The 25,760-nt window shown below is 45.4% G+C and overlaps 1 protein-coding gene across 1 annotated transcript in view; it reads left to right on the forward strand.

Moving 5' to 3' along the window:
- The first annotated feature begins 15,278 nt into the window (after window positions 1-15,278).
- Window positions 15,279-25,760, forward strand: part of LOC148504737 (5-hydroxytryptamine receptor 3A-like) — a 60,138-nt gene continuing 49,656 nt past the window's right edge. The window contains exon 1 of the mRNA XM_088448512.1: window positions 15,279-15,320. Within this exon, the coding sequence (XP_088304638.1) occupies window positions 15,279-15,320 (42 nt within the window). The remainder of the gene's footprint in view (window positions 15,321-25,760) is intronic.

The raw sequence follows: 25,760 nt of genomic DNA on the forward strand, positions 1-25,760 counted from the left end.
GTAAATTTGACGGCAATCCTAAACTCTGCCGAGGATTCCTAAATCAGTGTGACATACATTTCACCCTGCAGCCTGACAACTTTCTAACTGCAAGAACTAAAGTGGCTTATATAGTCTCTCTGTTATCCGGCCAGGCCTTGGAATGGGCTTCCCCACTCTGGGAGGGCTCAGAGTGCCTGAGCCTGCTGACATCCTGCTCATTTGCTTCAGTTCACTACCTGCATACCTGGCTTGATTATTTTCAGTTCACTATCTGCATACCTGGCTTGATTATTTTCAGTTTCACTACCTGCACACCTGGACAGCTTTAATTGTTTCTACTTAACCCATTACTCCCACCACAGAACTCTTGTGCACATTTATATATTCCTGGACTTTTATTTACTGCCATATTTTATGTCTACTCAAGCACTTATTAAAAACCGTAGTTTTTTATTCAAACCCGCTTCTGTGATCGCTCCTGCTGCCACCCCGGGTCCACAAATAACCCAGAACATAACACCATGCAGATTCCTCCCCCACTCTCTCCCACCCTTCCTCCCCCTCAGCCACCTGCAATTGCCCACCCCCCCTGGCTCACTCGGCCCCCATGTTCCTATTCCTGTTCAAGGAACTGCAGCACAGTCTGATTCACCATTGATTGTGTCAAGCCCCCAGGTAGCAGTTTCGGAGAGTTCCAGTCGAGTTGTCGAGGTCCAGCAGGCTGATGTTGAGGTGGCGTCAACGAGTCAAGTCGTGGTGGGCGCACCACGCAGCGAGGGACTGTTGGCGAGCACTCAAGAGGAAGTGGCTGGTCCATCAGCAGCGTTTTCCTGTGAGCATGTCATTTCCACATTGCACAGCACACACTCATCTGCCACTGATTCCAGCGATTCAGCGAGTTCTTCAGAGAGGCTGCGTTAGCTTATGTGTTACTTAGCACACAAGATTAAAGGGAAATTGGGAAGTCCCAAAAAGACCAGCACAGTGTCGGCAGCTAAGGTCCCAGATGCTATGGGGGATATGGTGCATTGCGCAAACACGGCCATCCTTAGGGGTTTGCAGTCTAAAGTTAGGGAGAAGATCAGGAAGGGAAAATTCGTAGACATGTTTTCAATTACGACCGACACAAAAAAGGCGCTAGATCGGGCAAAATCTGCGGGTGCGGTTGCGGAAGAAAATTTCCGTTCGTATCAGAACTGGGAAGCAGGGATGTTTGTCTTCTCAGCCTGCTACCTTGAATCACGCCTGGCCGAGTACATGAATGTCCTCAAGTATATGCATATGGTGCACGGCATGCACTCATCGGGCAAAAGTACAACTTGGCGGCAATATGATGAGATATTTCGGAAAAAGCAGGAAGGGCAGGCGATTTTTCAGTTTAGCTTCAAGGAAGTAGAAGTGTGGCTTGAAGTCAACCAGCTGCCTCGCGCTCCTTTGGATCCCTCGGTGGTGCGTAAACAGCCCTTTCCGGCCCGCGCAGGGCAGAGGAAAATGCTACGCGTATAATAACGCACAGTGTAATAGAGGGTCGGGCTGTCGGTATCGACACATATGCCTGCTCTGTGGGGGCGGGCACCCAGCTATGGATTGCGGGTGTACCAGCGGCGCAAGGGCAGGTTGAAGTGATCAGCGTGACGAATTGTGTGGCGGTGTTAAGTAAAGCACCTTCACCGGTAGAACTAGGAGATTTAAAGAGTTGGTTGGCTCATTATCCTCTCAGGGAGGAAGCAGCCTTTTTGTTAAATGGGTTTAGTGAAGGTTTTCGATTAGCCATGACGCGGGAGGTCTTAGTTGTGTCTAGAAGAAATCTTAAGTCGGCACGCATCCACCAGAAAGTTATCTGAGCTAAGATTGAAGCGGAAATCGGGTTGGGGCGCATGTGTGGCCCTTTTTCTCCCCCCCCTTTGGAGGGTTTGTGCGTATCGCCTTTAGGGGTTGTACCGAAAAAGGAACAGGGTAAGTTTAGGCTGATACAGCATCTTTCTTACCCAGAAGGAGGGTCGGTCAATGACGCACTAGATCCATCGGATTGCCGGGTCGTTTATCAATCCTTTGAGCAGGCTCTAGATATAGTACAGTGTTTTGGGCGGAGGGCTTTATTAGCCAAGGTGGATATTGAGTCCACTTTTCGGCTGTTGCCCCTTCACCCCGAATTGTTTAAGTACATAGGTTTTAGAGTTGCGGGGCTCTATTATGTTGATAGATGTTTGCCGATGGGATGTTCCATCTCGTGTTCCTTTTTTGAATGTTTTAGCTCCTTTTTGCAATGGTGCTTACAAGTGGGTACAGGGCAAGCTGGTGTGTCCCACTACCTAGATGATTTTCTGTTGGTGGGGCCAGCAGATACCCAGGTTTGCGAGGATTTGCTTTTTTCCCTGCAAGCCTTGTTCGCAGTAGTAGGTGTTCCTGTTGCCGGAGACAAGTGACAAGACGGAGTGTCCGGTTACACGCTTATCGTATTTCGGTATAGAAATAGATACCATGCTAGGGTTATGTCGTTTACCGCTTGAGAAGGTGCGACGTTTGGGGGAGTTGCTGGAAGCATTTGTTTTAGCGAAGAAGGTCTCGCTAAAGCAGCGTTGCTAGGCCTCCTTAATTTCGCCTGTAGAGTCATTCCTATGGGTCGGGTTTTTAGTAGGCGGCTGGAAAGAACCACGGCGGGTGTTAAGAAGCCCCATCACCTCGTTCGCATAGCCCAATATTTGAGAGAGGACCTTCGCATTTGGTTGCTGTCCCTGCGTGATTTCAATGGCGTTCGTATATGGCTCCAGGCCCCTGAAGATAATTCAGAGCTTCAACTATTTACGGACGCGTCCGGTTCTGTCGGTTTCGACGCCTTTTTCAATGGGGACCGGTGCGCGGAGCCTTGGTCAGAGGTTTTGGGGGTTTTAGGCCTTACTAAGAACTTCTGGAACTTTTCCCCATCGTGGTGAGTTGTGGGCTCACAGGCTTTGTAATAGGTGGATCCTTTTCTGGTGTAATAATTTGGGGGAGGTTCAGGTGGTGAATAATCAGAGGGCCGAATCCCCATTGGCTTTGAAGTTATTGAGGCACTTAACCCTCCTTTGCTTACAAAGGAACATTGAGTTTAGGGCGCAGCATGTTCCGGGTGTTTCTAATGAGATAGCAGACTCCTTATGTCGTTTACAGCGGGACAGGTTTTGTTTTCTCGCTCATTATGCCTCTTTTCATGGTTTAACCTGCCCCTCCCATGTATGGCAGATTATCGTGCCGCATCAAAGTCCTCGCAATGAAGGGCTCTGGCCCCTAGTACAATAGAGACCTACACGGCGGTTTAGGATGCTTGGCAGGGTTTCTTGGCTTCCACGCGCGGGGGAGGTAAGACAGCTGATGACTGTATGGCAGAGTTTGTTTGGAACTGGCATGTGGGGGGTCGTTCTAAGGCGGCTATGTCTGCGGCGCTATTTGGTATCGCTTACTTTTCTAAGTTACATGGTATATCAGGTCCCACAAAATCGTTCATACTGATAAAGGCGATGAAGGGGTGGGTGAAGGAACACCCCAGCACAGGTGATACGCGTAGACCAATTGACCCAGCCCTTCTTAAAGATTTGATTATGGTGGTATCAGGGGTCGCATTAGGCGAATATGAATCGGCTCTTTTTAGTTTAGCCTTTTCATTAGCATATTTTGGGGCTTTTAGAATCGGCAAGCTCGTCGGGTCTAATGTTAAAACACGTGGTAATTAACAATAGAAGAGAAAAAACACTGCGCTCTGTTATTTATGTTGGGACATAAGAACAACACATCAATGTATTAAAAGAATTTAATGCTTAAATTATAATAATAATAAAAAACAAAGGCCCTCATTCAGAGCCGTACGCTCTGAGCAGAGCGCACGCTCTGAATGAGGGCCGGGCTCCATTTTCATGGAGCGTCCTCCTGGACGCTCGTATAGCTGTGGGTCACCACCCACAGGCTATACGAGCGTGCTTTGTGATGGCCGCGATGGTCGAGACCATCGCGACCATCGAAATTGCGAGCCGGAGCCTGCGGTTGAGGTTTTCAACCGCAAGCTCCGGAGTGATTTTGGCTCTATCAGAGCCAAAATCACTCCCACTGACATCACTAGTGATGTCAGTGGGCCGGCTTCTGACGGGAGGCGTTCCCGTGGGAACGCCCCCATCAGGGAGGCACGCCCCCGGCACGCCCACCAAAGGGGGTGTGCTGTCAATCAACATTGACAGCACGCCCCCTTTGATCGGACACAACGAGGACTTTCCTTCGCTCGTCGCGTCTGGCGCATGCGCACGACGGAGCTCCCTCCATCGTGCGCATGCTCAGTGCATAACATCGACCCACTTGCGAGCGGACAGCCGCTCGCGAGTGGGTCTGAATCAGGCCCAAAGACACATGTATAAACTAGGGGTGTGCACCGGCCACTTTTCGTGTTTTGTGTTTTGGTTTTGGATCTGGATCTTTCTTCGTGTTTTGGATCTGGATTGGTTTTGCCAAAACCACCCTTCCGTGTTTTGGGTTCTGGGTTTTGTGTTTTGGATCTGTATTTTTTTTTTAAAAAAGCATAAAAACAGCCTAAATCACAGAATTTGTGTGTTTTTATGCTCCTATGCTATTATTAACCTCAATAACCTTAATTTTCACTCATTTCCAGTCTATTCTGAACACCTCACACCTCACAATAGTGTTTTTATATCCAAAAGGTTGCACAGAGGTAGCTGGATGACTATGCTAAGAGACACGAGTGGGCGGCACAAACACGTGGTCCATCTAGGAGTGACACTGCAGTGGCATACAGGATGGCAGTTTGAAAAACTAGGCCCCAAACAGTACATAATTCAAAGAAAAAAAAGAGGTGCAAGATGGAATTGTCCTTGGGCCCTCCCACCCACCCTTATGTTGTATAAACAGGACATGCACACTTTAACAAACCAATCATTTCAGCGCCAGGGTCTGCCACACGACTGTGGCTGAAATGATTGGTTCGTTTGGGCCCCCACAAAACAAGCTGGCAATTAATCTGTCCCTGCACAAACTGGCTCTACGGAGGCAAGATGTCGTCCTCATCCTCCTCATCCACCGATTCCTCACCCTCTTCAGTGTTGTGTACATCCTCATCCTCACAGAGTATTAATTCGTCCCTGCTGGAATCCACAACCACAGGTCCCTGTGTACGTTCTGGAGGCTGGTCTTCCTGGAAGAGTTGATAATTCATTTTATGAACATCATCTTCTCCACATTTTGTGGAAGCAACCTCCTACGCCTTTCGCAGACAAGGCTCCCGGCTGCACTAAACACTCTTTCGGAGTACACACTGGAGGGGGGGCAACTCAGATAAAATAGAGCCAGTTTGTACAGGGACCTCCAAATTGCTTCTTTTTCCTGCCAGTACAGGTACGGACTGTCTGACATGCCTACTTGGATGCTGTCACCGATGTAATCCTTTAACAGACAGACGCACGCTTGTCGCTGCTGCTTTGAGGATGCAGGTGTGGCTACAGCCCACACATTTCACAAAGACAGAAAAAAAAATAAGAATTTTTTTATTGTTTGTGGAGCGCACTTTGAGGGTTACACCACCCTTTAACAGACAGACGCACGCTTGTCGCTGCTGCTTTGAGGACAGTATCATATGCAGTGACAGTAGACTTGTCAGAAATTGTTGGCACGTCCTTCAGTCCGGACCAGATGTCCAAACCGGCCCTTGACTTATGACACAGGCGCACGCTTGGCACTACTTTGTTGATGCATGTGCGGCTACTGCGCACACAATTCACAAACACAGAAAATATTTTTTTATTTGGTTTGGAGTGTACTTTGGGGTTACAGCACCCTTTAACGGTCAAGCCAGCCGGCCCTTTACTTATGACACAGGTGCACGCTTGGCACTACTTTGTTGATGCACGTGCGGCTACTGCGCACACAATTCACAAACACAGAAAATATTTTGTTATTTGGTTTGGAGTGTACTTTGGGGGTTACAGCACCCTTTAACGGTCAAGCCAGCCGGCCCTTTACTTATGACACAGGTGCACGCTTGGCACTACTTTGTTGATGCACGTGCGGCTACTGCGCACACAATTCACAAACACAGAAAATATTTTTTTATTTGGTTTGGACTGGAGTGTACTTTGAGGGTTACAGCACCCTTTAACGGTCAAGCCAGCCGGCCCGTTACTTATGACACAGGCGCACGCTTGGCACTACTTTGTTGATGCACGTGCGGCTACTGCGCACACAATTCACAAACACAGAAAATATTTTTTTATTTGGTTTCGACTGGAGTGTACTTTGGGGGTTACAGCACCCTTTAACGGTCAAGCCAGCCGGCCCTTTACTTATGACACAGGCGCACGCTTGGCACTACTTTGTTGATGCACATGCGGCTACTGCGCACACAATTCACAAACACAGAAAATATTTTTTTGTTTGGTTTGGACTGGAGTGTACTTTGGGGGTTACAGCACCCTTTAACGGTCAAGCCAGCCGGCCCTTTACTTATGACACAGGTGCACGCTTGGCACTACTTTGTTGATGCATGTGCGGCTACTGCGCACACAATTCACAAACACAGGAAATATTTTTTTATTTGGTTTGGACTGGAGTGTACTTTGAGGGTTACAGCACCCTTTAATGGTCAAGCCAGCCGGCCCTTTACTTATGACACAGGCGCACGCTTGGCACTACTTTGTTGATGCACGTGCGGCTACTGCGCACACAATTCACAAACACAGAAAATATTTTGTTATTTGGTTTGGAGTGTACTTTGGGGGTTACAGCACCCTTTAACGGTCAAGCCAGCCGGCCCTTTACTTATGACACAGGCGCACTCTTGGCACTACTTTGTTGATGCACGTGCGGCTACTACGCACACAATTCACAAACACAGAAAATATTTTGTTATTTGGTTTGGAGTGTACTTTGGGGGTTACAGCACCCTTTAACGGTCAAGCCAGCTGGCCCTTTACTTATGACACAGGCACACGCTTGGCACTACTTTGTTGATGCACGTGCGGCTACTGCGCACACAATTCACAAACACAGAAAAAATATTTTTTTTTTAGCACTTAGGGGGAGCACCCCTGATGGACAGAGCACCCCCTGGACAACACTACAGCACCCCTTTAGGACTGGGACACTGCACAGGACTTTGGAGTGGACACAGCCCCTATGGACAACTGACTGCACAACACAGTCCAGCCAGCCCCTATGTACTTTGAAGTAGTGGACACAGCCCCTTTGGACAACAGCAGCACAGCACAACACAGCCAGCCCCTATGGTCTTTGAAGTAGTGGACACAGCCCCTTTGGACAACAGCAGCACAGTGCAGCACAGCACAGCACAACACTACTCTGCACTACAGTACACTACACTACACAGCCCAGCCAGCCCTAACTCCCACCCTCCCTCTTCACTGTCCACAGCCGAGTGAGAAAATGGCGCCGACGCGGGTACCTTATATAGGATCCAAAACCCGCGAGACTCGGAAGGCGGGATGATGACGTTTTGCCTCGATTTCAGAATCCGAGTCAGGCGGGAAAAGTCGAGCCTGACTTGGATCTGCCTCGGATCCGAGGGGCTCAGGGGGGTTCGGATTTCAGAAATCCGAACCCGCTCACCCCTAGTATAAACACAAAGATAAATATGAAAATTGTAAAAAAAAATTAAAATAAATAATGAATAATAAGCGAGCCTGCTAGAAGCTCATAACAAACATGAATTACCAAGCATGCAAATGTAGGAGTTGATCAGGCTCCCAGATCTAAACACACTCTCCTGTGAGAATAGCTACACCATATACCTGTGCAGAATGAGCTATATACTGCTGTAGCAAGTGAATTGTTAAGGCACTGGTGGAGCCTGTAGCCACTGATAGCTATCCCCAACAATGTATCAGTAATGATATTAGTGGAACCCGTTGAAAAAATGCCAGTTTTGTATTAAAGTCACAAGTGATATAGCCAATCTCAAGCGTGATTAATGAGGCTGACCATATGTTCCCGAAGTTGAGCCTGTATATAACATGTAGAATAGTACCCTATTGTGCAATAAACAGTCACGCAAAGTTCTGCTGGGTACTTAAATATTTAGGCTGTCAATAAGTACCTGTAGATAGGGACCATGCCATCCTTTTCACAAAGGAAATAGTAACTGAAAATGACCAGTGTATTTCAGCAAGATGTACTAAGCATTGATGTCCGACAGGTCTGCAAGCCGCTTGTTGGTCTCTTTTTTCGGCGTCAGCACCTGTCCTGTGCTTAACAGCTGCCGGGACCTCCGTCAGCGGCCACGTGACCCGGATCCGTAACTGGAGTGGGCACCGGAGGATGCTGATAGGGCAATGGTCTAACGGTGGTTCAAATCTCGCAGGAAAAAACTTACAGGCTAGTTTTCAATGTGGCGGCACCTGGTTCCAGATGGGTAGTAGCTTCAGTGGCTGGTATGGAGAGCAGCAACGCGTTTCGGCTACTACTGTAGCCTTTTTCAAGCTGTAATGCTCCCCTTCATGGCTAGATGATATATACAGTGTATCAGGGTGGAACCCATTGGGTAATTAGATGATGACTTTACTAACCATCCAACTCTCTTTAAACCTTAATGGTCGGTTCCAAAAAAATGTATCCATATCATTTACCAATATACTCTTAATATTCCTTACGACATCTTAAACACAAAACATTCAATAAATATAGAAAAAGATATTTATGAAGGGGAGCATTACAGCTTGAAAAAGGCTACAGTAGTAGCCGAAACGCGTTGCTGCTCTCCATACCAGCCACTGAAGCTACTACCCATCTGGAACCAGGTGCCGCCACATTGAAAACTAGCCTGTAAGTTTTTTCCTGCGAGATTTGAACCACCATTAGACCATTGCCCTATCAGCATCCTCCGGTGCCCACTCCGGCGGCTGTTAAGCATAGGACAGGTGCTGACGCCGAAAAAAGAGACCAACAAGCGGCTTGCAGACCTGTCGGACATCAATGCTTAGTACATCTTGCTGAAATACCCTGGTCATTTTCAGTTACTATTTCCTTTGTGAAAAGGACGGCATGGTCCCTATCTACAGGTACTTATTGACAGCCTAAATATTTAAGTACCCAGCAGAACTTTGCGTGACTGTTTATTGCACAATAGGGTACTATTCTACATGTTATATACAGGCTCAACTTCGGGAACATATGGTCAGCCTCATTAATCACGCTTGAGATTGGCTATATCACTTGTGACTTTGATACAAAACTGGCATTTTTTCAACGGGTTCCACTAATATCATTACTGATACATTGTTGGGGATAGCTATCAGTGGCTACAGGCTCCACCAGTGCCTTAACAATTCACTTACAGCAGTATATAGCTCATTCTGCACAGGTATATGGTGTAGCTATTCTCACAGGAGAGTGTGTTTAGATCTGGGAGCCTGATCAACTCCTACATCTGCATGCTTGTTAATTTCCTGTTTGTTATGAGCGTCTAGCAGGCTCGCTTATTATTCATTATTTATTTTTTATTTATTTTTACAATTTTCATATTTATCTTTGTGTTTATACATGTGTCTTTGTTTTTTTATTATTATTATTATAATTTAAGCATTAAATTCTTTTAATACATTGATGTGTTGTTCTTATGTCCCAACATAAATAACAGAGCGCAGTGTTTTTTCTTTTTCTCTTCTATTGTTTATGCTTGTGAGGTTGGCAATCACCTCTTTTAACACTGCTGCACTGGTATTTGAATCACTGGCTCATTAGCGCTGAGGTGTTTCTTGTGAGTTCACATGGTAATTAAGCCAAAATTGATATTGTGTAAAATTCATAGGTCTAAGACAGACCAACTTGGCAGGGGGCATTGGATTTCGATCAAGGAACACTCAGATGCAGTAATTTATCCAGTAGCTTTGGCAGGGCATTTTAGTGCTCTTCACCCGCCAGGGGGCGCGCAGTGGCTTATACATGTTAATCTTACACCTTTATCCAAGTTTCAGTTTATAAAGCTGTTTCAGAATTGCCTTATCGCTTTAGGCCTGCCCACAGACCAGTTCGGGACACATTCGTTTAGAATTGGGGAAGCAACCTGCGCAGCGGTTGATGGTGCTTCAGTCGACACCTTACAAAAGTTGGGTCGATGGAAGTCATCACCTTATAAAACTTATTTAAGGCAGGATAAGTTGCTTAAGTAGCTGCGCTCCTTGCGAGTTTGTTGAGAAACCCAGGGACCTTATGCCTACTGCCACTTTGGAGTTTGAGGGGCTTTTCAGTTTTGCCCTCAAAGAGGTTTTTATGTTTTTCACCTTTAGCTGGGTCACCCAACTATTTGTTTCCTTTCCTTAAGGTACATTTATTGTTATCTGAGAATCAATTTCTGACTAGATAACTTTTCTTACAGGGTTACCCAAGAATGCTAACTGTCGGGTGTAGTTTGTCGGACACTCATTCATATTTTAGGCTAGTCAGCACCCCTTAGCATTGCAGGCCCCCCTTTTGTTAGGTGCAGGTGATGTCCGTTGGTTGGGTTTCCACGGTATGCGCTGGAAGCGACTACTGGAAGCCTTATGGACGGCAGAAGATAAGTTTGGGGCCCCGGACTGGGTGGTCATTTACTTGGGGGGGAACGATTTGGGCACTTGCAAGGGCATTGAACTGATACATGCTTTTATTGATGACTTGCAAGTGCTAGTTAACCGTTGACCCAACGTAGGTATCGCTTGGTCGGACATTGTTCCGCGGTGAAATTAGCGAGGACCCTAGGGTGGCAAGGCATTAGATGGAGTTCATCGTAAGGTCAATATGGCAATTGGCCGTTTTGTCCTCACTTTGAGGGTCCGTGTCATACGGCACCCACATTTGCATTACGAGGAGGAGAGCTTCTATAGGCCTGACGGGGTACACCTAACGGGTGACTTATGTAGTTTTCCTATAGGTCTTGAAGGGTCGCAGTTTGGTGGCGGGCCTGGTTCTATGAACCGGGCTTTGGCAGGAAGCAGTGCTCCTGGGTGGCCTATTATTAGCGCAGGAGTGCCTGGGTAGCATCTTTCCTTTGAGAGCGGCAAGTTGGTCACCGCCCAAAGGGGGGATCTGGTCCCTGTCCAAGGGAAGGACCGAAGCTCTGCCAATTAAGGGGGGATGGTACTGCCCCAGGTCGGTCTGGCGGGGCGGGGATCCACCCCTTATTATTTTTGATTTTTCATAGGGCTGTGACCTCAGAGCACTGCTTTTTTCCTGCCACCTATTTCAAATTCAATTTGATCAATAAATTCTGGCTGTGACCTCTTTAATCGCATTACATGTGTCAGTGTGTTCATTTCTAGGCTTAGGTTAAGTTAAGTTAACAAATAGAATGGTAAAACAAATGGGTGACTTAATGCTATTTGTTAGAGTCTGTGTTTGTTGTGGACTCACTGTGGTAACAGAAGTAAACACCAGAACAGGTTTAAACTGAAGAGTAGGTTGTTTAATGTGAATGTTGGTAGACATGAACAATAAGATAAACTAAAGTCCAGTAATAACAAACTAATAAATGTAGCAGGAGGAAACTGTAGTTAGTGGGAATAAACAAATGTCCAGCATGGTGACAGAGATGAATAAGGTGATTCCAGATAGACTGTAAAGGTGAAATGGATATCTGGGTATGCAGAGTAATGGCTGAGAGGAAATGCTGTGATGATGGTTGAAAGAAGAATCTGGAAATGCTGTGATGATGGCTGATGGGAAAATCCTTTAATGCTGTGATGATGGCTGAAAGGAGAATCAGGTAATGCTGTGATGATGGCTGCAAGGAGCATCCAGTAATGCTGTGATGATGGCTGTACCGGAATGGGTTAACTGCAGAGACAGGTTAAGGCAGGAGTGGGTCTGGTGGAAGGTGCAGGACGATCTCCAGCAGAGTGCAAGGCAGAGCAGTGCAAGCTGCAGGGAGCCAAAGGCAGACAAGGGGCTAGGGCAAGCACCGGAGCACAGGTCTCAGGTTCAGGAGCGCAGGAACTCTCTCACAGCTGACACTGTGAAAAACATTGCACTGGCAACTACAGGGCGCCCTTAAGTACCCAGCAACAGAACGTGATAGGCCAGAGAGAGCAAGTGACCCACAGACGATTGGCCTCCTATGTCACATGGCCAAAGACAACATGGTGGCGCCCAGACAGCCGTGATGTGGAGACGCCACTAGCCTTACCCCTGCCAGGACAGTCCAATGCTGGCAGACCTATGCACACACACAATGCCAATTCTCCACATGCCAGCTCCCCCGCCAGAAGGACTGCGCCACAGCTCTTTAATCAGTAAGGACCGCAAACCTCCACGTCACGAAACCTGGGTCGTGACACTATTTATATATGACTGTATTTATGTATTTGTTCATTAACTTTATTTAATGGACTCAAACTATTATGTCTAGTACTACATGCAAAAATTATCCCTTCAGTGGGTGTGTTATGCTCATTCACAGGCATAGGAGGCATAGACATAGAAACTGCACCTGTCATAGGGCTGGTGCAAGTTACCATGGTGCGACCAATTGTGGCGTATAAAGTAGGGGTGTGCACCGGCCACTTTTCGTGTTTTGGTTTTGGGTCTGAATCTTCCTTTGTGTTTTGGAGCTGGTTTGGTTTTGCCAAAACCACCCTTCCGGGTTTTGGTTTTGGATCTATATTTTTTTGAAAAAAGCATAAAAACAGCTAAAATCACAGAATTTGTTTTTTTTTGTTCCTACGCTATTATTAATCTCAATAACAATCATTTCCACTCATTTCCTATCTATTCTGAACACCTCATACCTCACAATATATTTTTTAGGCCAAAATGTTGCACCGAGGTAGCTGGATGACTATGCTAAGCGACACAAGTGGGCAGCACAGATGGCACAGGTCAGCGTACCCCTACACCATACAGGGCATCCCCTGTAAAAATTATTTGGATGAAGGGCAGCGTACCCCTACACCACACAGGGCGGCCCTGTAAAAATTATTTGGATGAATAGCAGTGTACACCACACAGGACAGCCCCTGTAAAATTATTTGGATGAAGGGCAGCGTAAACCACACAGGACAGACCCTGTAAAATTATTTGGATGGAGGGCAGCGTAAACCACACAGGACAGCCCCTGTAAAATTATTTGGATGAAGGGCAGCGTAAACCACACAGGACAGACCCTGTAAAATTATTTGGATGAAGGGCAGCGTAAACCACACAGGACAGACCCTGTAAAATTATTTGGATGAAGGGCAGTGTACCCCTACACCACACAGGGCAGCCCCTGTAAATATTATTTGGATGAAGGGCAGCTTACACCGCACAGGGCAGCCCCTGTAAAAAATATTTGGATGAAGGGCAGCGTACCCCTACACCACACAGGGCAGCCCCTGTAAATATTATTTGGATGAAGGGCAGTTTACACCACACAGGGCAGCCCCTGTAAAAAATATTTGGATGAAGGGCAGCGTACCCCTACACCACACAGAGCAGACCCGGTAAATATTATTTGGATGAAGGGCAGCTTACACCACACAGGGCAGCCCCTGTAAAAATTATTTGGATGAAGGGGGGCTCAGGGGGGTTCGGATTTCGAAAATCTGAACCCGCTCATCCCAAGTATAAAGACACACCAATCAGTATTACAGAATGCATAAGCACTAAAAATGGGCATCTCAGTCCTTGCACATTTGGCCACATGGATGTAGACAAGGGATGGAATTTGAAGCAGTATTTGCATAAACTCGCAGACGGGCAACCGACAATAGATACTGCTGTGTGCGCTCTTTGCCTGTGACTCAGAATCCGTCCCTAAAGGTGCCCACACACATAGCCACATTTTACACAATCTGGCCGATTTCGACGAATTGTGACGACGAATCGGGTAAAAAAAGTACAAATCGTGAGTTTATACTCACGAGCATGATGCCGATGCGCGTCCCCGCTAGTCGTACATCGCATCTTCTGATCTGCCGTGCTGTAGGGTAGATTAGCCAATCATGAAAACGATGGAAGCCGATCGTGAGGGTTTTTTCCCTCATGATGAATCATACGATTCATCACACAATGCGGAATTTCACTGACAGAAGCCTGGACACGCCCCATTGCCATCTTGTGCAGCATCGTGTATGGAGCAAGACAGTCGCACATCAGGAGCCTGCACACTGGATTCTTGTTTTGGACAATTTTTGGTGAGTATTGGTACAGTTTAAATACAACCACACTGACCACCAATATGTGCTCCCCACTGCCCACCAATGTGTGCCCCCAGGTAATAAATGCATGACCTAGCCACCGCCCGCCGTATTGAGGCGGGCGGTGGCTGGGTCATGCATTTAAGCTCCCACTGCCCACCAATGTGTGCCCCCTTACCTAACCACTTCATGGGGCCACCTAATAATTAATTAGAAAACCAATCAATTTTTTTTTAAATTAATAGACAAAAATATTTAATCAAGCTAAACAAATATATTCCAGGAAGATTATTCATATTGAAATAAGATATTACATTAATAATAAACATGTTTAAAAATCAATTCAATACAGATAAAATAAAAATAAATTTTAAGTAATATAACAACAAAATAAATAAATAAACACGGATTTTACAAAATAATCACCATACATTACATTTAAAAACACACATTATTTAAAGCTGGGGGTCTTCTACCTTTCGGTCTCCAGCTGTTGTGGAACTACAGATCCCAGGATGACCTGCCACCCACCTTTGACACTGTTTTTAGGGCATCCTGTGATCTGTAGTTCTACCACAACGACAGGCCCAAAGGTGGAAAACCCATACTGTCAAACAAAGAAAAACATTATATTACCAAACAATGAACACATGACATTCCTGTAAAAGAAAACACGATTAGAATACCATAACAAACCTTTATAAACGAAAATATTAAAACATTAAAAATGTGAACTATAACAACATTACATTTAACAAGACTATATACACAAATATTTAAATGTCCTTTTTTTTCTTATTCATAGATAATGTCCATGGATTCAGAACGTGAATTCATTACAGGATTCATTGAAATCCTGCACTCGAAAGAGTGTCTGTGGAAGATCAGTTCTCGGAAGTACCACAATAAGTCGCACAAGTTGGCCGCACTAGAGGAACTCTTGGTGTATACGAAAAAATACATATCTGATGCAGACCTGAAACTGTACGGCAAAAGATTCAAAATCTCAGGACAGTATACATCAAAGAAAAAAAAAAGGTGGATGACTCCAAAAAATCAGGAGCGGGCACAGATGAAATATATAGTCCTGCACTGTGGTACTACCATATGATGTCATTCATCAGTGAACAAGAGCCTCAAAGGGAATCTATCGCCTTGATGGCTGAGCGTGACGGAGAAGAGGAGGTAGCAGAAGTCTTGGTAAGTAGTGACACAGTTTAAACCAAAATCCTTAATGTTTTTGTTGTTAAATCCAAAATGTCCAATTTAGTCAGTAGTTCACAGACAGTCCTCCTGCCATGGTACAGCACCTGGTCCATTGAAATAGGTCATGTACTCCTCCCTCACTTCTTTGGCACGTGCGGTGGATGTTGTTATAGTTGGTGGTGCAGACACAGATGTCAAATGTTAAATGTCCTCCAGGAATCCTACATCTTTTGGTCTAGCTGGGACTGGTCCTCGTTGAGTAGATTTTCTTCGCAGAAAGTTGTGCAGCACACAGCACGCCATCACGAACCAGTCTATCTTCTCCACACAAAGATTGATGGTGGTGTGGAAAATGCGGAAGCGGTTGCTCATTATTCCAAACGCATTTTTCACAATGCGCCGTGCCCGGGATAGACGGTAGTTGTAGATCCTTTTCTCTCTGGTCAGGCCCCTGTGTGAAAATGGCTTCAAATTTAGGCCGTGCTTTGTCTGGTCCAGTGAGGGCAAGTTGAGGGTTTTGTTGGTGAGTCTCTGGTAGAAAGCCGTCTTTTTGAAGGACCCACCATCCGAAGCACGGCCATTCTTGCCGACATCCACAAACAGAAATTCGTAGTTGGCATTCACCACTGCCATGAGAACGATGCTGAAGAATCCTTTGTAGTTGTAGTAATATGATCCGGTGTTGGCAGGTGGGTTGATGTGGATGTTTCCCATCGATGGCTCCTCCGCAGTTATCGAAATTCCAATGTTGTTTAAAATCTTCCGCGATGCTGGTCCACTCCTCCACGGTGTTAGGAAACTGTAAAAATAGTAAAAAAAGGGGTTAAAACATGATTATAATATTTTTTTATATCTTTTTTTCCTATTTAGACTCCCACCCAACACCCTGATTTATCATCCACACCAGACCTCAGTCTGCTCGGTGGTGACAGTGAGCCGGAGAATACCATACAAGTAGAAACTCCACTTCCACCTGGGCACTCATTTTCTCAACAACCCCAAAAAAAGAAAAGAAAAAGGGAGAAAGGAGTATCTTACTGAACGTGAGGACAATTTTTTCCAAAATGCAGAACGGCTGCTGCAGAAACCCCCAGATGCAATAGATGATTTCACAGCTCATGTGAACAGCACATTGAGAAATATAGATACAGATATCCAAAGAAATTTTCTAAGGTTAACCCACGACCTGTTGAGTCGCTGCATGAGCAAAAATCTCACAAATTCTACATACATTGCAGATCCAATGCTATTTTCCCCTGCCCCAAATAGGTATGTCCCCCCCCCCCGCCCAGTTAGATATTACTCCTCCACCAAGCACCCCAAGCACCAGCACGACCTTGTATAATGTTCTGCTGGATGCAGCGGATGAGTTGCCCCAATATACAGAGATGTAAATTTTTTCATGCTTTTAATGTCACCAAATTTTATGATTTCTAATAGGTGCTTGCTGCATGGGATAGGGTGGTGATGACGCCATTTGGACAAGGTCACTACACACATGGCACAAGTACACATTGCTGGAAGCCGGGGCCACAATGTGTACTTGTGCCATATGTGTATTGGCCTGTTCAAACTGGTGTCTGACCCACCCTATCACATACAGCCGGCTACCTATTGGGATTCATAAAATTTGGTGATAATGTTCTTTTGTGAACTTGTTACAAAAAAAATATATTGCACACAGTTTAGTGCACACTTTCAGTTGCCTGCAGGTCAGTGCACATTGTACTAAATGAAGGCTATTTTTTGCTTTATGTTGAGTAAAAATTAAAAAAAAAAAAATTCTTTAAACAAGAAACCAATGTGTGGTGTTTTTTTTTTAACTTACCTTGCAATACTGGTACTGTAGCACTTTTACGATGGCTTTGCAGGTCTCTGGAATGATGACGCCCAAGGACTGAGGTGAGATGAGTGTCCCAAACTTCAGGTCTTCAAATGACCTTCCTGTAGCCAGGTACTTTAGGGTAGCCACCAGTCTGTCTTCAGCAGGGATTGCCCTCCACCACCTTGTGTCCTGTCTCTGGTGGTGGGGTTTTCACCAGATGCAGCAATTCTTGGAAGGTGGCGTGATCCATGCGCAGGTAGTTCCGATAGTCGTCCGGGATGTTCTCCTTGATCTCCATCAGCAGGGACATGTGAGAGCGGGTATCCCTTTGTAGAAGCCACTCCTTGGTCCAGCATGCTCTCGTCCTTCTTCGCTGGGCCTTCTTCCTAATCTCCCGGACCCCAGTTCAGTGACCAACACTCTATACTGATAGGGACGCATCAGTACAGAATTAAGGAACAGGATAGAATGCAGGTAGGTAGCACACACTTACAGGTAGAATAAACTTTGTAAAAGACAAGCCAAATACAAAGAGCACAGTAGCAATGTACAGAATTCAGCAGGAATACACCTAGCCTCATCTAGTAGCAGAGCAGAATGTATACAGAGTTTAAAGGGTTCCTGCTTTTTATACTCCCTAGATAGCCCCTCCCATTGTTATGGCTATTTAAATTTTCCACATATTCCACAATCTCTAGTAGTAGAATCCAGTGGGGGTGACCTAATATTGTGTGTTACTATGTGATGATGATCTTGACATCAGTGATGTGTCATCTCTCCAGGGGTTCTATTCAGCAATTATTTTTTTACATAAAAAATGCGGAAATCATCATTTCCGCATTTTTTATGTAAATCCACTATTCAGCAATGGGATAATGGAGAAGATAATGCAATTATCTTCTCCATTAAATCCCATCTCGCAGAGTACTGCACTGTAGGGACCAGCCATTGATCTCTGCAGTGCTTTAATGCTTTTTGCTATTCAGCCAAACAAAAAGTGTTAAATTACTCGAAAAATCTTTACTTTGTATAACTCCATCACAGAATGGCGTTATATGAAGAAAATACATTAACTTCCCCAAAAACTGCAGGGACAGAGGGAAATTTTCCCATAAGTCCCTGCAGCATCTTGTAACTTCGCCCAGTCTCCGTCCCTGCTCTGCAATGACCGCTGGCAGGTACTGTAAATCACTCTAGAGCCTGTTAAACCTGCCAAAATTGATTGACATGTGCACGCAGGCTTTATATTAGCCTGTATACATGTATATTTATGTGCTATTATAGTTAACATTTATATATAAATGTTAAATATCTTATAACATAAATACAGTGTACAGTACATGTATACAGGCTAATATAAAGCCTGTATACACATGTCAATCACTTTGGACAGGTTGGAGATGCACTTACCCCTCCGCGGTCACCTCAAAGCAGGGACGTAGACTGAGCACGCACAGAAACTGAAGGAATTGTTTTTGGAAACCGATAACAATGCCTTCTGTAACATCACATGGACAGCGTGTTAATGCTGTTAACTAATCCAATAGCTGGATATATAGTATATATTAGAGATGTGTGGTTCGGTTCTCCAGAAATCTGAATCCATCCGAATTTCGTAAATCCGAGGCGCGGTTCTGATCTCCTGAGGAGATCCGGGTAAATCCGGGTTGCTGTTCTGATCTTTGGAACCAAAAGAAAATCTTATCTTCCACTGAGAGAAAAGCATACCGTATATACTCGAGTATAAGCCGAGTTTTTCAGCACAAAAAATGTGCTGAAAAAGTACCCCCTCGGCTTATACTCGAGTCAAGTGTAGCGCTGACCGGACGGAGTTCGGTCAGCGCTACACACTGCCAAACACACAGCCGCCGGAGCCGGCAGCTGCGTGTTTGGTGTAATCAGCAGCCGCTGAGAGTCTGTCAGACTCTCAGCTGCTGCTGCTGCTCCCACTGCGGGAGCCATCTTCCGGCTCCCGCAGTGGGTGATGGGAGACACGTCGTCATGTCGACGTCTCTCCCATGCAAAGCGGTCGGAGGAGCGGACAGCGGCGGGACCAGGAGCGGGAGTTTAAGGTAAGTGTTTATTTTTTTTTTATTCTTTTCACGTCTCTCTCTACTGGGGGGGGGACTACAGGGGGCACTACCAGGGGGCGATGACTACAGGGTGCACTACCAGGGGGCATTATCAGGGGGCACTACCAGGGGGGGATTACTACAGGGGGGGATTACTACAGGGGGCACTAAAAGGGGGGATTACTACAGGGGGCACTAAAAGGGGGGATTACCACTGGGGGAACTACCAGGGGAGGATTACTATAGGGGGCACTACCAGTGGGGGATTACTACAGGGGGCACTAAAAGGGGGGATTACTACTGGAGGCACTGAAAGGGGGGATTACCACTGGGGGCACTACCAGGAGGGATTACTACTGGGGGCACAACCAGGGGGAATTACTACTGGGGGCATTACCAGCTGCTGCCATTTCCCACACTAGGCTTATACTCGAGTCAGTAAGTTTTCCCAGTTTTTTTGGGTAAAAGTAGGTACCTTGGCTTATATTCGGGTCGACTTATACTCGAGTATATACGGTATGTTAAAAATGCATACTGAGGGCCGTATTCAATTTGAAGTGAAAAGCCGTTTTATGCAAAACTTTTTCGCCGATGACATCATTTTCGCCGATTCCATTTATCCCCGTATTCAATTTGCCCAACTTTTCGCCAATGCGAAAAGTTTGCGCCTTGTAACCAGCGGAAAAGTTTCGCCTATGAATACCCGGCGGAAAAAAGTGCAAAATCTGGGATTTGGGGTGCAAAATTGCGGCAACCCCCAAAAACCCTTTTTACACCCCCCTTGATGCTAATTGCGTCAAAAAATGCAAAAAAACAGCAAAGGACACCCCAAAAAAGCACTTTGGAAAAATGGGCGGAAAAAATCAAAGTGGGGGTACAAATTCACAAACTAGCGAAATAGCTTTTGGGGGGTCTGGAAGTATGGGGGAGGTGTTTTTTGGATTGCAGGTGTTTGCTGAAGATGCGTTTTTGGTGCTCTTTAATACTTCACTTTAGCAACTTTAAAATATGCTTGCACCCATTTTCCTGTACCCCAAATTTGATGGGAATTCTTATTTTCCCCCCAAAAATGGCTAAATGCTATTCTTCACCACTGTCACCAAAGACACTAAATAGCCCCTATTGAGACTTTTCAAAGACCCCAAATACCTTCAGCAGGGCTAATCAGGGGAATGCCAATAGGGGTCAAGTTAAGCTGGAAAGTGTTGTGGCTTTAATTATATATACGTATTATATTTTAAATGTCTTACTACATGATAAGATAGTGGGCTCTATTTTAGGAGAAAGACACAAGGTTACTTTTAAATATAATCAGAATACTCTACTTGCGTTCACACAAGATGTACTACTTGTAAATTTATAAGTTACCAGAAATAAGATTTTTTTTTTAACAGCACCAGAAAACAAATCATTTTAACTTTATGTTACAAATGTTATCAATTATTTTACTGTACATGTTATACAGTATATACACTACAATGCCCCATTTCTAAACAATATTGTCCTTCCTGAATTATCCATAGTGATATACATAACTTTACCCAAATGTAGAAGAATCGTCTGGGCACTCTGTACAGCCTAGAATACAGGCAAATCTTGCCCAGTTTTTACTCCAGCAGCATCAAGAAGCAGGTTTTCCAGTGCTAACACAACAGATACTGTATGTACAACACTGCATGTGACCAGCTCGTGGGGTTGATTCTGACTGTAGTTGCGAGAATCTGTTCAACTAATGCAAGGTTTGTGAATGTGCATGCAGAAGCCCGTGTCGGCCATTTGAGTTTACGCCAACCAACACAACCTTCATCATTAGTATCTGTTGGGATATTGCAAAAACGACTGAAATTTAAGGTAGTTTGTATTACTCTGGAGGGACAGCAGGTGGCACTGTTACATAATGTGCTGGTGTGTTGTCAGTCTGTATGCAAGTATGTACTCGTACTCTGTAGGAATCTTCTAGAAGAAGAAATGCTGTTGTTCATAGCATAGCAGTGCAGCGGGTGAATAGATGCCATGCCCACATGCACGGCATCTCTTCGCTGTGAGGGGAGAGCCCGGGGAGCAGCCCAGCATTTCCGGGAGTGCTGGCCTCACCCCCTGAGTGATGTAAATGAAGGTGTACCATGAGGACACGGCCCCCTTTACAGATAGGCCACGCCTTTTCGGGTGCGTGCGTCTCCGATGCGCAGAAATCCTGAATCTGAAATTACAAGTGTTGGGAGGTGTGCATTATAAAAAACAGATTTAAAAACACATTATACACATTGATAAGGGCAATGACATACATCTCATGATATGGAGTTTAGGACAATTCCTCACCATGCAATATGCGATATTTAATATTATATTATGTCAATGAGGGTGGTTACCTCATCATCCCTGAACTGCCCCCACTTCAAGAGAGTATATCTGGAGCTCGCACACAGACCTAATTGCCAATATGCAATATTTGTTTGCATTCATGGTCAGGAGAACTTACAGTATGTCAAACAGGTCTAATAATCATCTGATGATGTCAATTCTTCTTAACCCAAAATTCGATTGACATGCCCACTCTGAATAGTGCTTGCATGACTACGCCCCATTACATCACAGTGGAGATGCGATTGAAAACCATGCACATCGCAAAAACTCACAAGTTATTCTTCGCAAACCATTTCAACTGTGTGTCAGCTGCTATGAAAACAAATCATATTTGTTAATTTTACCTGGAGTTCAGTCTGATTGGAGTTATGATCTATATTTCTGTGACTTCCTGTAACATATATAAGCAGTTATGTAATTTCTTCTGTTTCTGTTTTATCTCCTGTTTATTTCAAATAAATTATTTATGCATACTATTACTCTATGTCATATTGTTATATTATTCGGTTTACACATTAAGCAATGTGACTAATAAATATTCTGTATATTATATTTTTTTATATTAAATCTAATTCAATTAAGCTCTGTCTCTGTGTTCTTAATGAATCCATGTTCCAGCAACTCACCTGGTATTAGCAGTTCATATCTGTGACAAAGGTTATTATTTGTCTAATTATGATTGACTTTAGTTTAATTGTTGTAACAGACGGTCATGGGTTCAATTCCCACCACGGCCCTACCTGTGTGGAGTTTGTATATTCTCCCTGTGCTTGCGTGGGTTTCCTCCGGGTACTCTGGTTTCCTCCCACACTCCAAAAATATACTGGTAGGTTAATTGGCTCCCAACACAAATTAACCCTAGTGTGTATGTGTGTGCGCATGTGATAGGGAATATAGATTGTAAGCTCCACTGGGGCAGGGACTGATGTGAATGGCCAAATACCCTCTGTAAAGTGCTGCAGAATTTGTGTGCGCTATATAAATAACTGGTAAATAAATAAATAAACATAAGGCAGGGAATACCAATGCTTATAAGTCACCCATAGTTTTATTATTCTACCATACTTAACTTAAACTTATCCAACTAAAATAAAGACACTGACAACGATATAGATTTGCAAAAAAGAGGTCGCTGCCAAATTTATTGAAATCAGATTAGGAATTGAATTGTAATGATCGAGCATGGTGGCGAAAAAAGCAGTGCTAACTCGGCTACAGCCCATTTAAGAGTATATTACTAAGAAGGAGGTGGAGAATCCACCACCCAATGTGAGCTGTCTTGAGTAGTACCATCCCCCCTTAATCTAGCACAGTGCTGATCCCTCCATAAGATGGAGACCTGATCCTCCCCTAAGGCAGTAACCGACTCGCCTCTCTCAAAGGGGGGATGCTAGCCAAGTTCAGCTGCACTAAATTGAGCCGCCGAGAAGCACTGCTTTCCACCAGCTGCGCCTCCCCTGTTGGAAGAAAAAACATAGAAAACAACATTCCAACGAACAACATCGGCCCAAGCCGATTCAATAATCCTAGGGTGGGCGGGTGGGATCACAACTGGAAAAGAGGAAGCAGACTCCTCCCAGCACCCTAATATTCCTAAACAGAGCCCGCCCAAACTGGTCCCTGATAGGCTGTCACTACTGATTGAACCACTAACCTAACCTATAATGAGACTGCAGCCCCCAAACCAGTTCTAACCAGTATTAGCACAATAAAAAACAGGGTGCTTATGTCCTCTCATGCTTATTCTAGCATTCGCGTGCTTTAAGTCACCCATAGTTTTATTATTGTACCATACTTAACTTAAACTTATCCAACAAAAATAAAGACACTGACAACGATATAGATTTGCAAAAAAGAGGTTGCAGCCAAATTTATTGAAATCAGATTAGGAATTGAATTGTAATGATCGAGCATGGTGGCGAAAAAAGCAGTGCTAACTCGGCTACAGCCCATTTAAGAGTATATTACTAAGAAGGAGGTGGAGAATCCACCACCCAATGTGAGCTGTCTTGAGTAGTACCATCCCCCCTTAATCTAGCACAGTGCTGATCCCTCCATAAGATGGAGACCTGATCCTCCCCTAAGGCAGTAACCGACTCTCTCAAAGGGGGGATGCTAGCCAAGTTCGCTGCACTAGATTGAGCCGCCGAGGAGCACTGCTTTCTGCCAAAAGGAGGTCCATAGACAACGAGCCGCCACCAGCTAACAGGACCATTAACTACCACTAATGCCCGACAAAAGAGCCGAAACAAACAAAGCCAAACCTTCTCCTGCCAAATGCACTCTATCCTCTCTGTAGAAGTCAACCTCTTCCAAACGTATACAGGGGTGCTTAATGACACGCCCTCCCAGACTTGCTACATAACGAGACACTGCAGCATTCAATTTCCTCCTCACCCTATCCAAAGCCGCGCCACCTTGCTCCCCTCACCAGAACCTATGAGGAATAACCTCCGACCACACCAAATGCACCTGTGGCCAACGCTCAGCTATTGTTTGAAAATCCCTTTTCATGGCCAGGATAATCTCAACACCCTTACACGTGCCCAAATCATTGCCGCCTAGATGGATGATCAAGCAATCCGGGGCACCCCATTTCTTCTCTGACTCCCAAAGAAGAGACAACAGACCACTCCAACGAAAGCCTCGCACCCCTATCCAACGTACATTACTGGGGCTATCACGAGCAAGGGGGTGCCTGCAAGCCCAAAACACATATGAATGGCCTACAATCCACACCCTATCGAACACCCTACCACAACCTGTAAGGGGAAATTATTTAAAGGAGCGTTAGTGTTTAATTCGAATTTCAAATAACCAACAACAAGGGCAGGGAAAAACTGAGTTATTTGAGTGACCCAGATGGAGGTGAACAACACCAAAACCTCAATTGAGGGCAAAAGGTGAAAAGAACTCCAACCCCCCCTAGCGGCAGGTAGCTTAAGGCACTGGGTTTCCAAAAAACCAACTCGCCAGAAGCGCTGTCTAATTAGGCAGCATGTCGCCTCTCACATAACCTTTATAAGCGGAAGACCTCCAACGACCCAACCGTTTGATTGCGTCACTGGAAGAGCCCTCTGCTGCCGCACAAGTAGCCGCGCCAATTCTAAACGAATGTGTGCCATAATGCTCAACCGGTAAATCAAGCGCTACCAACCACCGCTTAAAAATTGCAGAAATTTGAAAACGTGTCAGTGGTGAAAGATCCTTGTGAACTAGCCATTGCAAACCGCCTTGCGGACGCTGTAGATTGTAACGCTTAGCTACGCTTACTGGACATATGCTCGGGTCCGGATGCGCAGGGATCGAGAACCAATGCCCCCTACCCAATTGGTCGGTCTTTGACCTTTGAATTTTGAGCAAGATCAAATCTGACTTAACCATCACGTTATTCAAAAGAATCCCCGAGCTCGTTGCCCTCTTGCTAGCAGCCGCCAGCTCGCCTACCCGCAATGCTCCAAAAAATGCCAAAACAAAAGCTAACTGAAACAAAAAGGCTTCATATTGGTCTAGGGCTACTCCTGCTACCGCCACCAGGAGATTCCTCAACAAACCGGTGTCGACCGGCCTCCGAGAGTTACCTGGTCCCGCCTGCTCCCTAGCCTTGGCCAGAAGGAACGACCAAGCCACGCAAGCGCGAAAAATATGAGACACCAGCTAAGGCACCGGACATTGCGGCCTTAGACTGGCCCCGCTCGTGCCACATCCAAACGAACTGCAACATGGTATCCTCAACAGTCTTATCCCGATCTACTTCAGCTAAGAAAGCCAGCCACGAATCCAACGCAGCCGTATAGGACTTTAAGGTGCCCGGTGCCAAAGCTCTCAGCGCGAGTCCATCGATGCCGGCCCGATGATCTGCCAGACATGAGCGGGAAAAGGTAAGCCATGGACGCAGGCTGCGGGCACCAATTACCTAAACCTAGGCCATTGAAAACGAGACAAAGCATCCGCTATCTCGTTTTCAACTCCAGGGATGTGCCTAGCCCTGAAATCAATGTTCCTCTTTAGACACAAAAGTATCAGATACCTAAGTAAACTGAGAGCCTGAGGACAAACTGACCTCTGATTGTTTATGGCCTGAACTACTCCCAAATTATCGCACCAGAAACTTATGCTACGATTGCTGAGCTGCGCAGCCCAAATCTCTACTGCCACAACAATTGAGAAAAG

This window comes from Taudactylus pleione, unplaced genomic scaffold (assembly GCF_031769625.1).
Source record: "Taudactylus pleione unplaced genomic scaffold, aTauple2 ptg000457l, whole genome shotgun sequence".
In the NCBI taxonomy this organism is placed as follows: domain Eukaryota; kingdom Metazoa; phylum Chordata; class Amphibia; order Anura; family Myobatrachidae; genus Taudactylus; species Taudactylus pleione.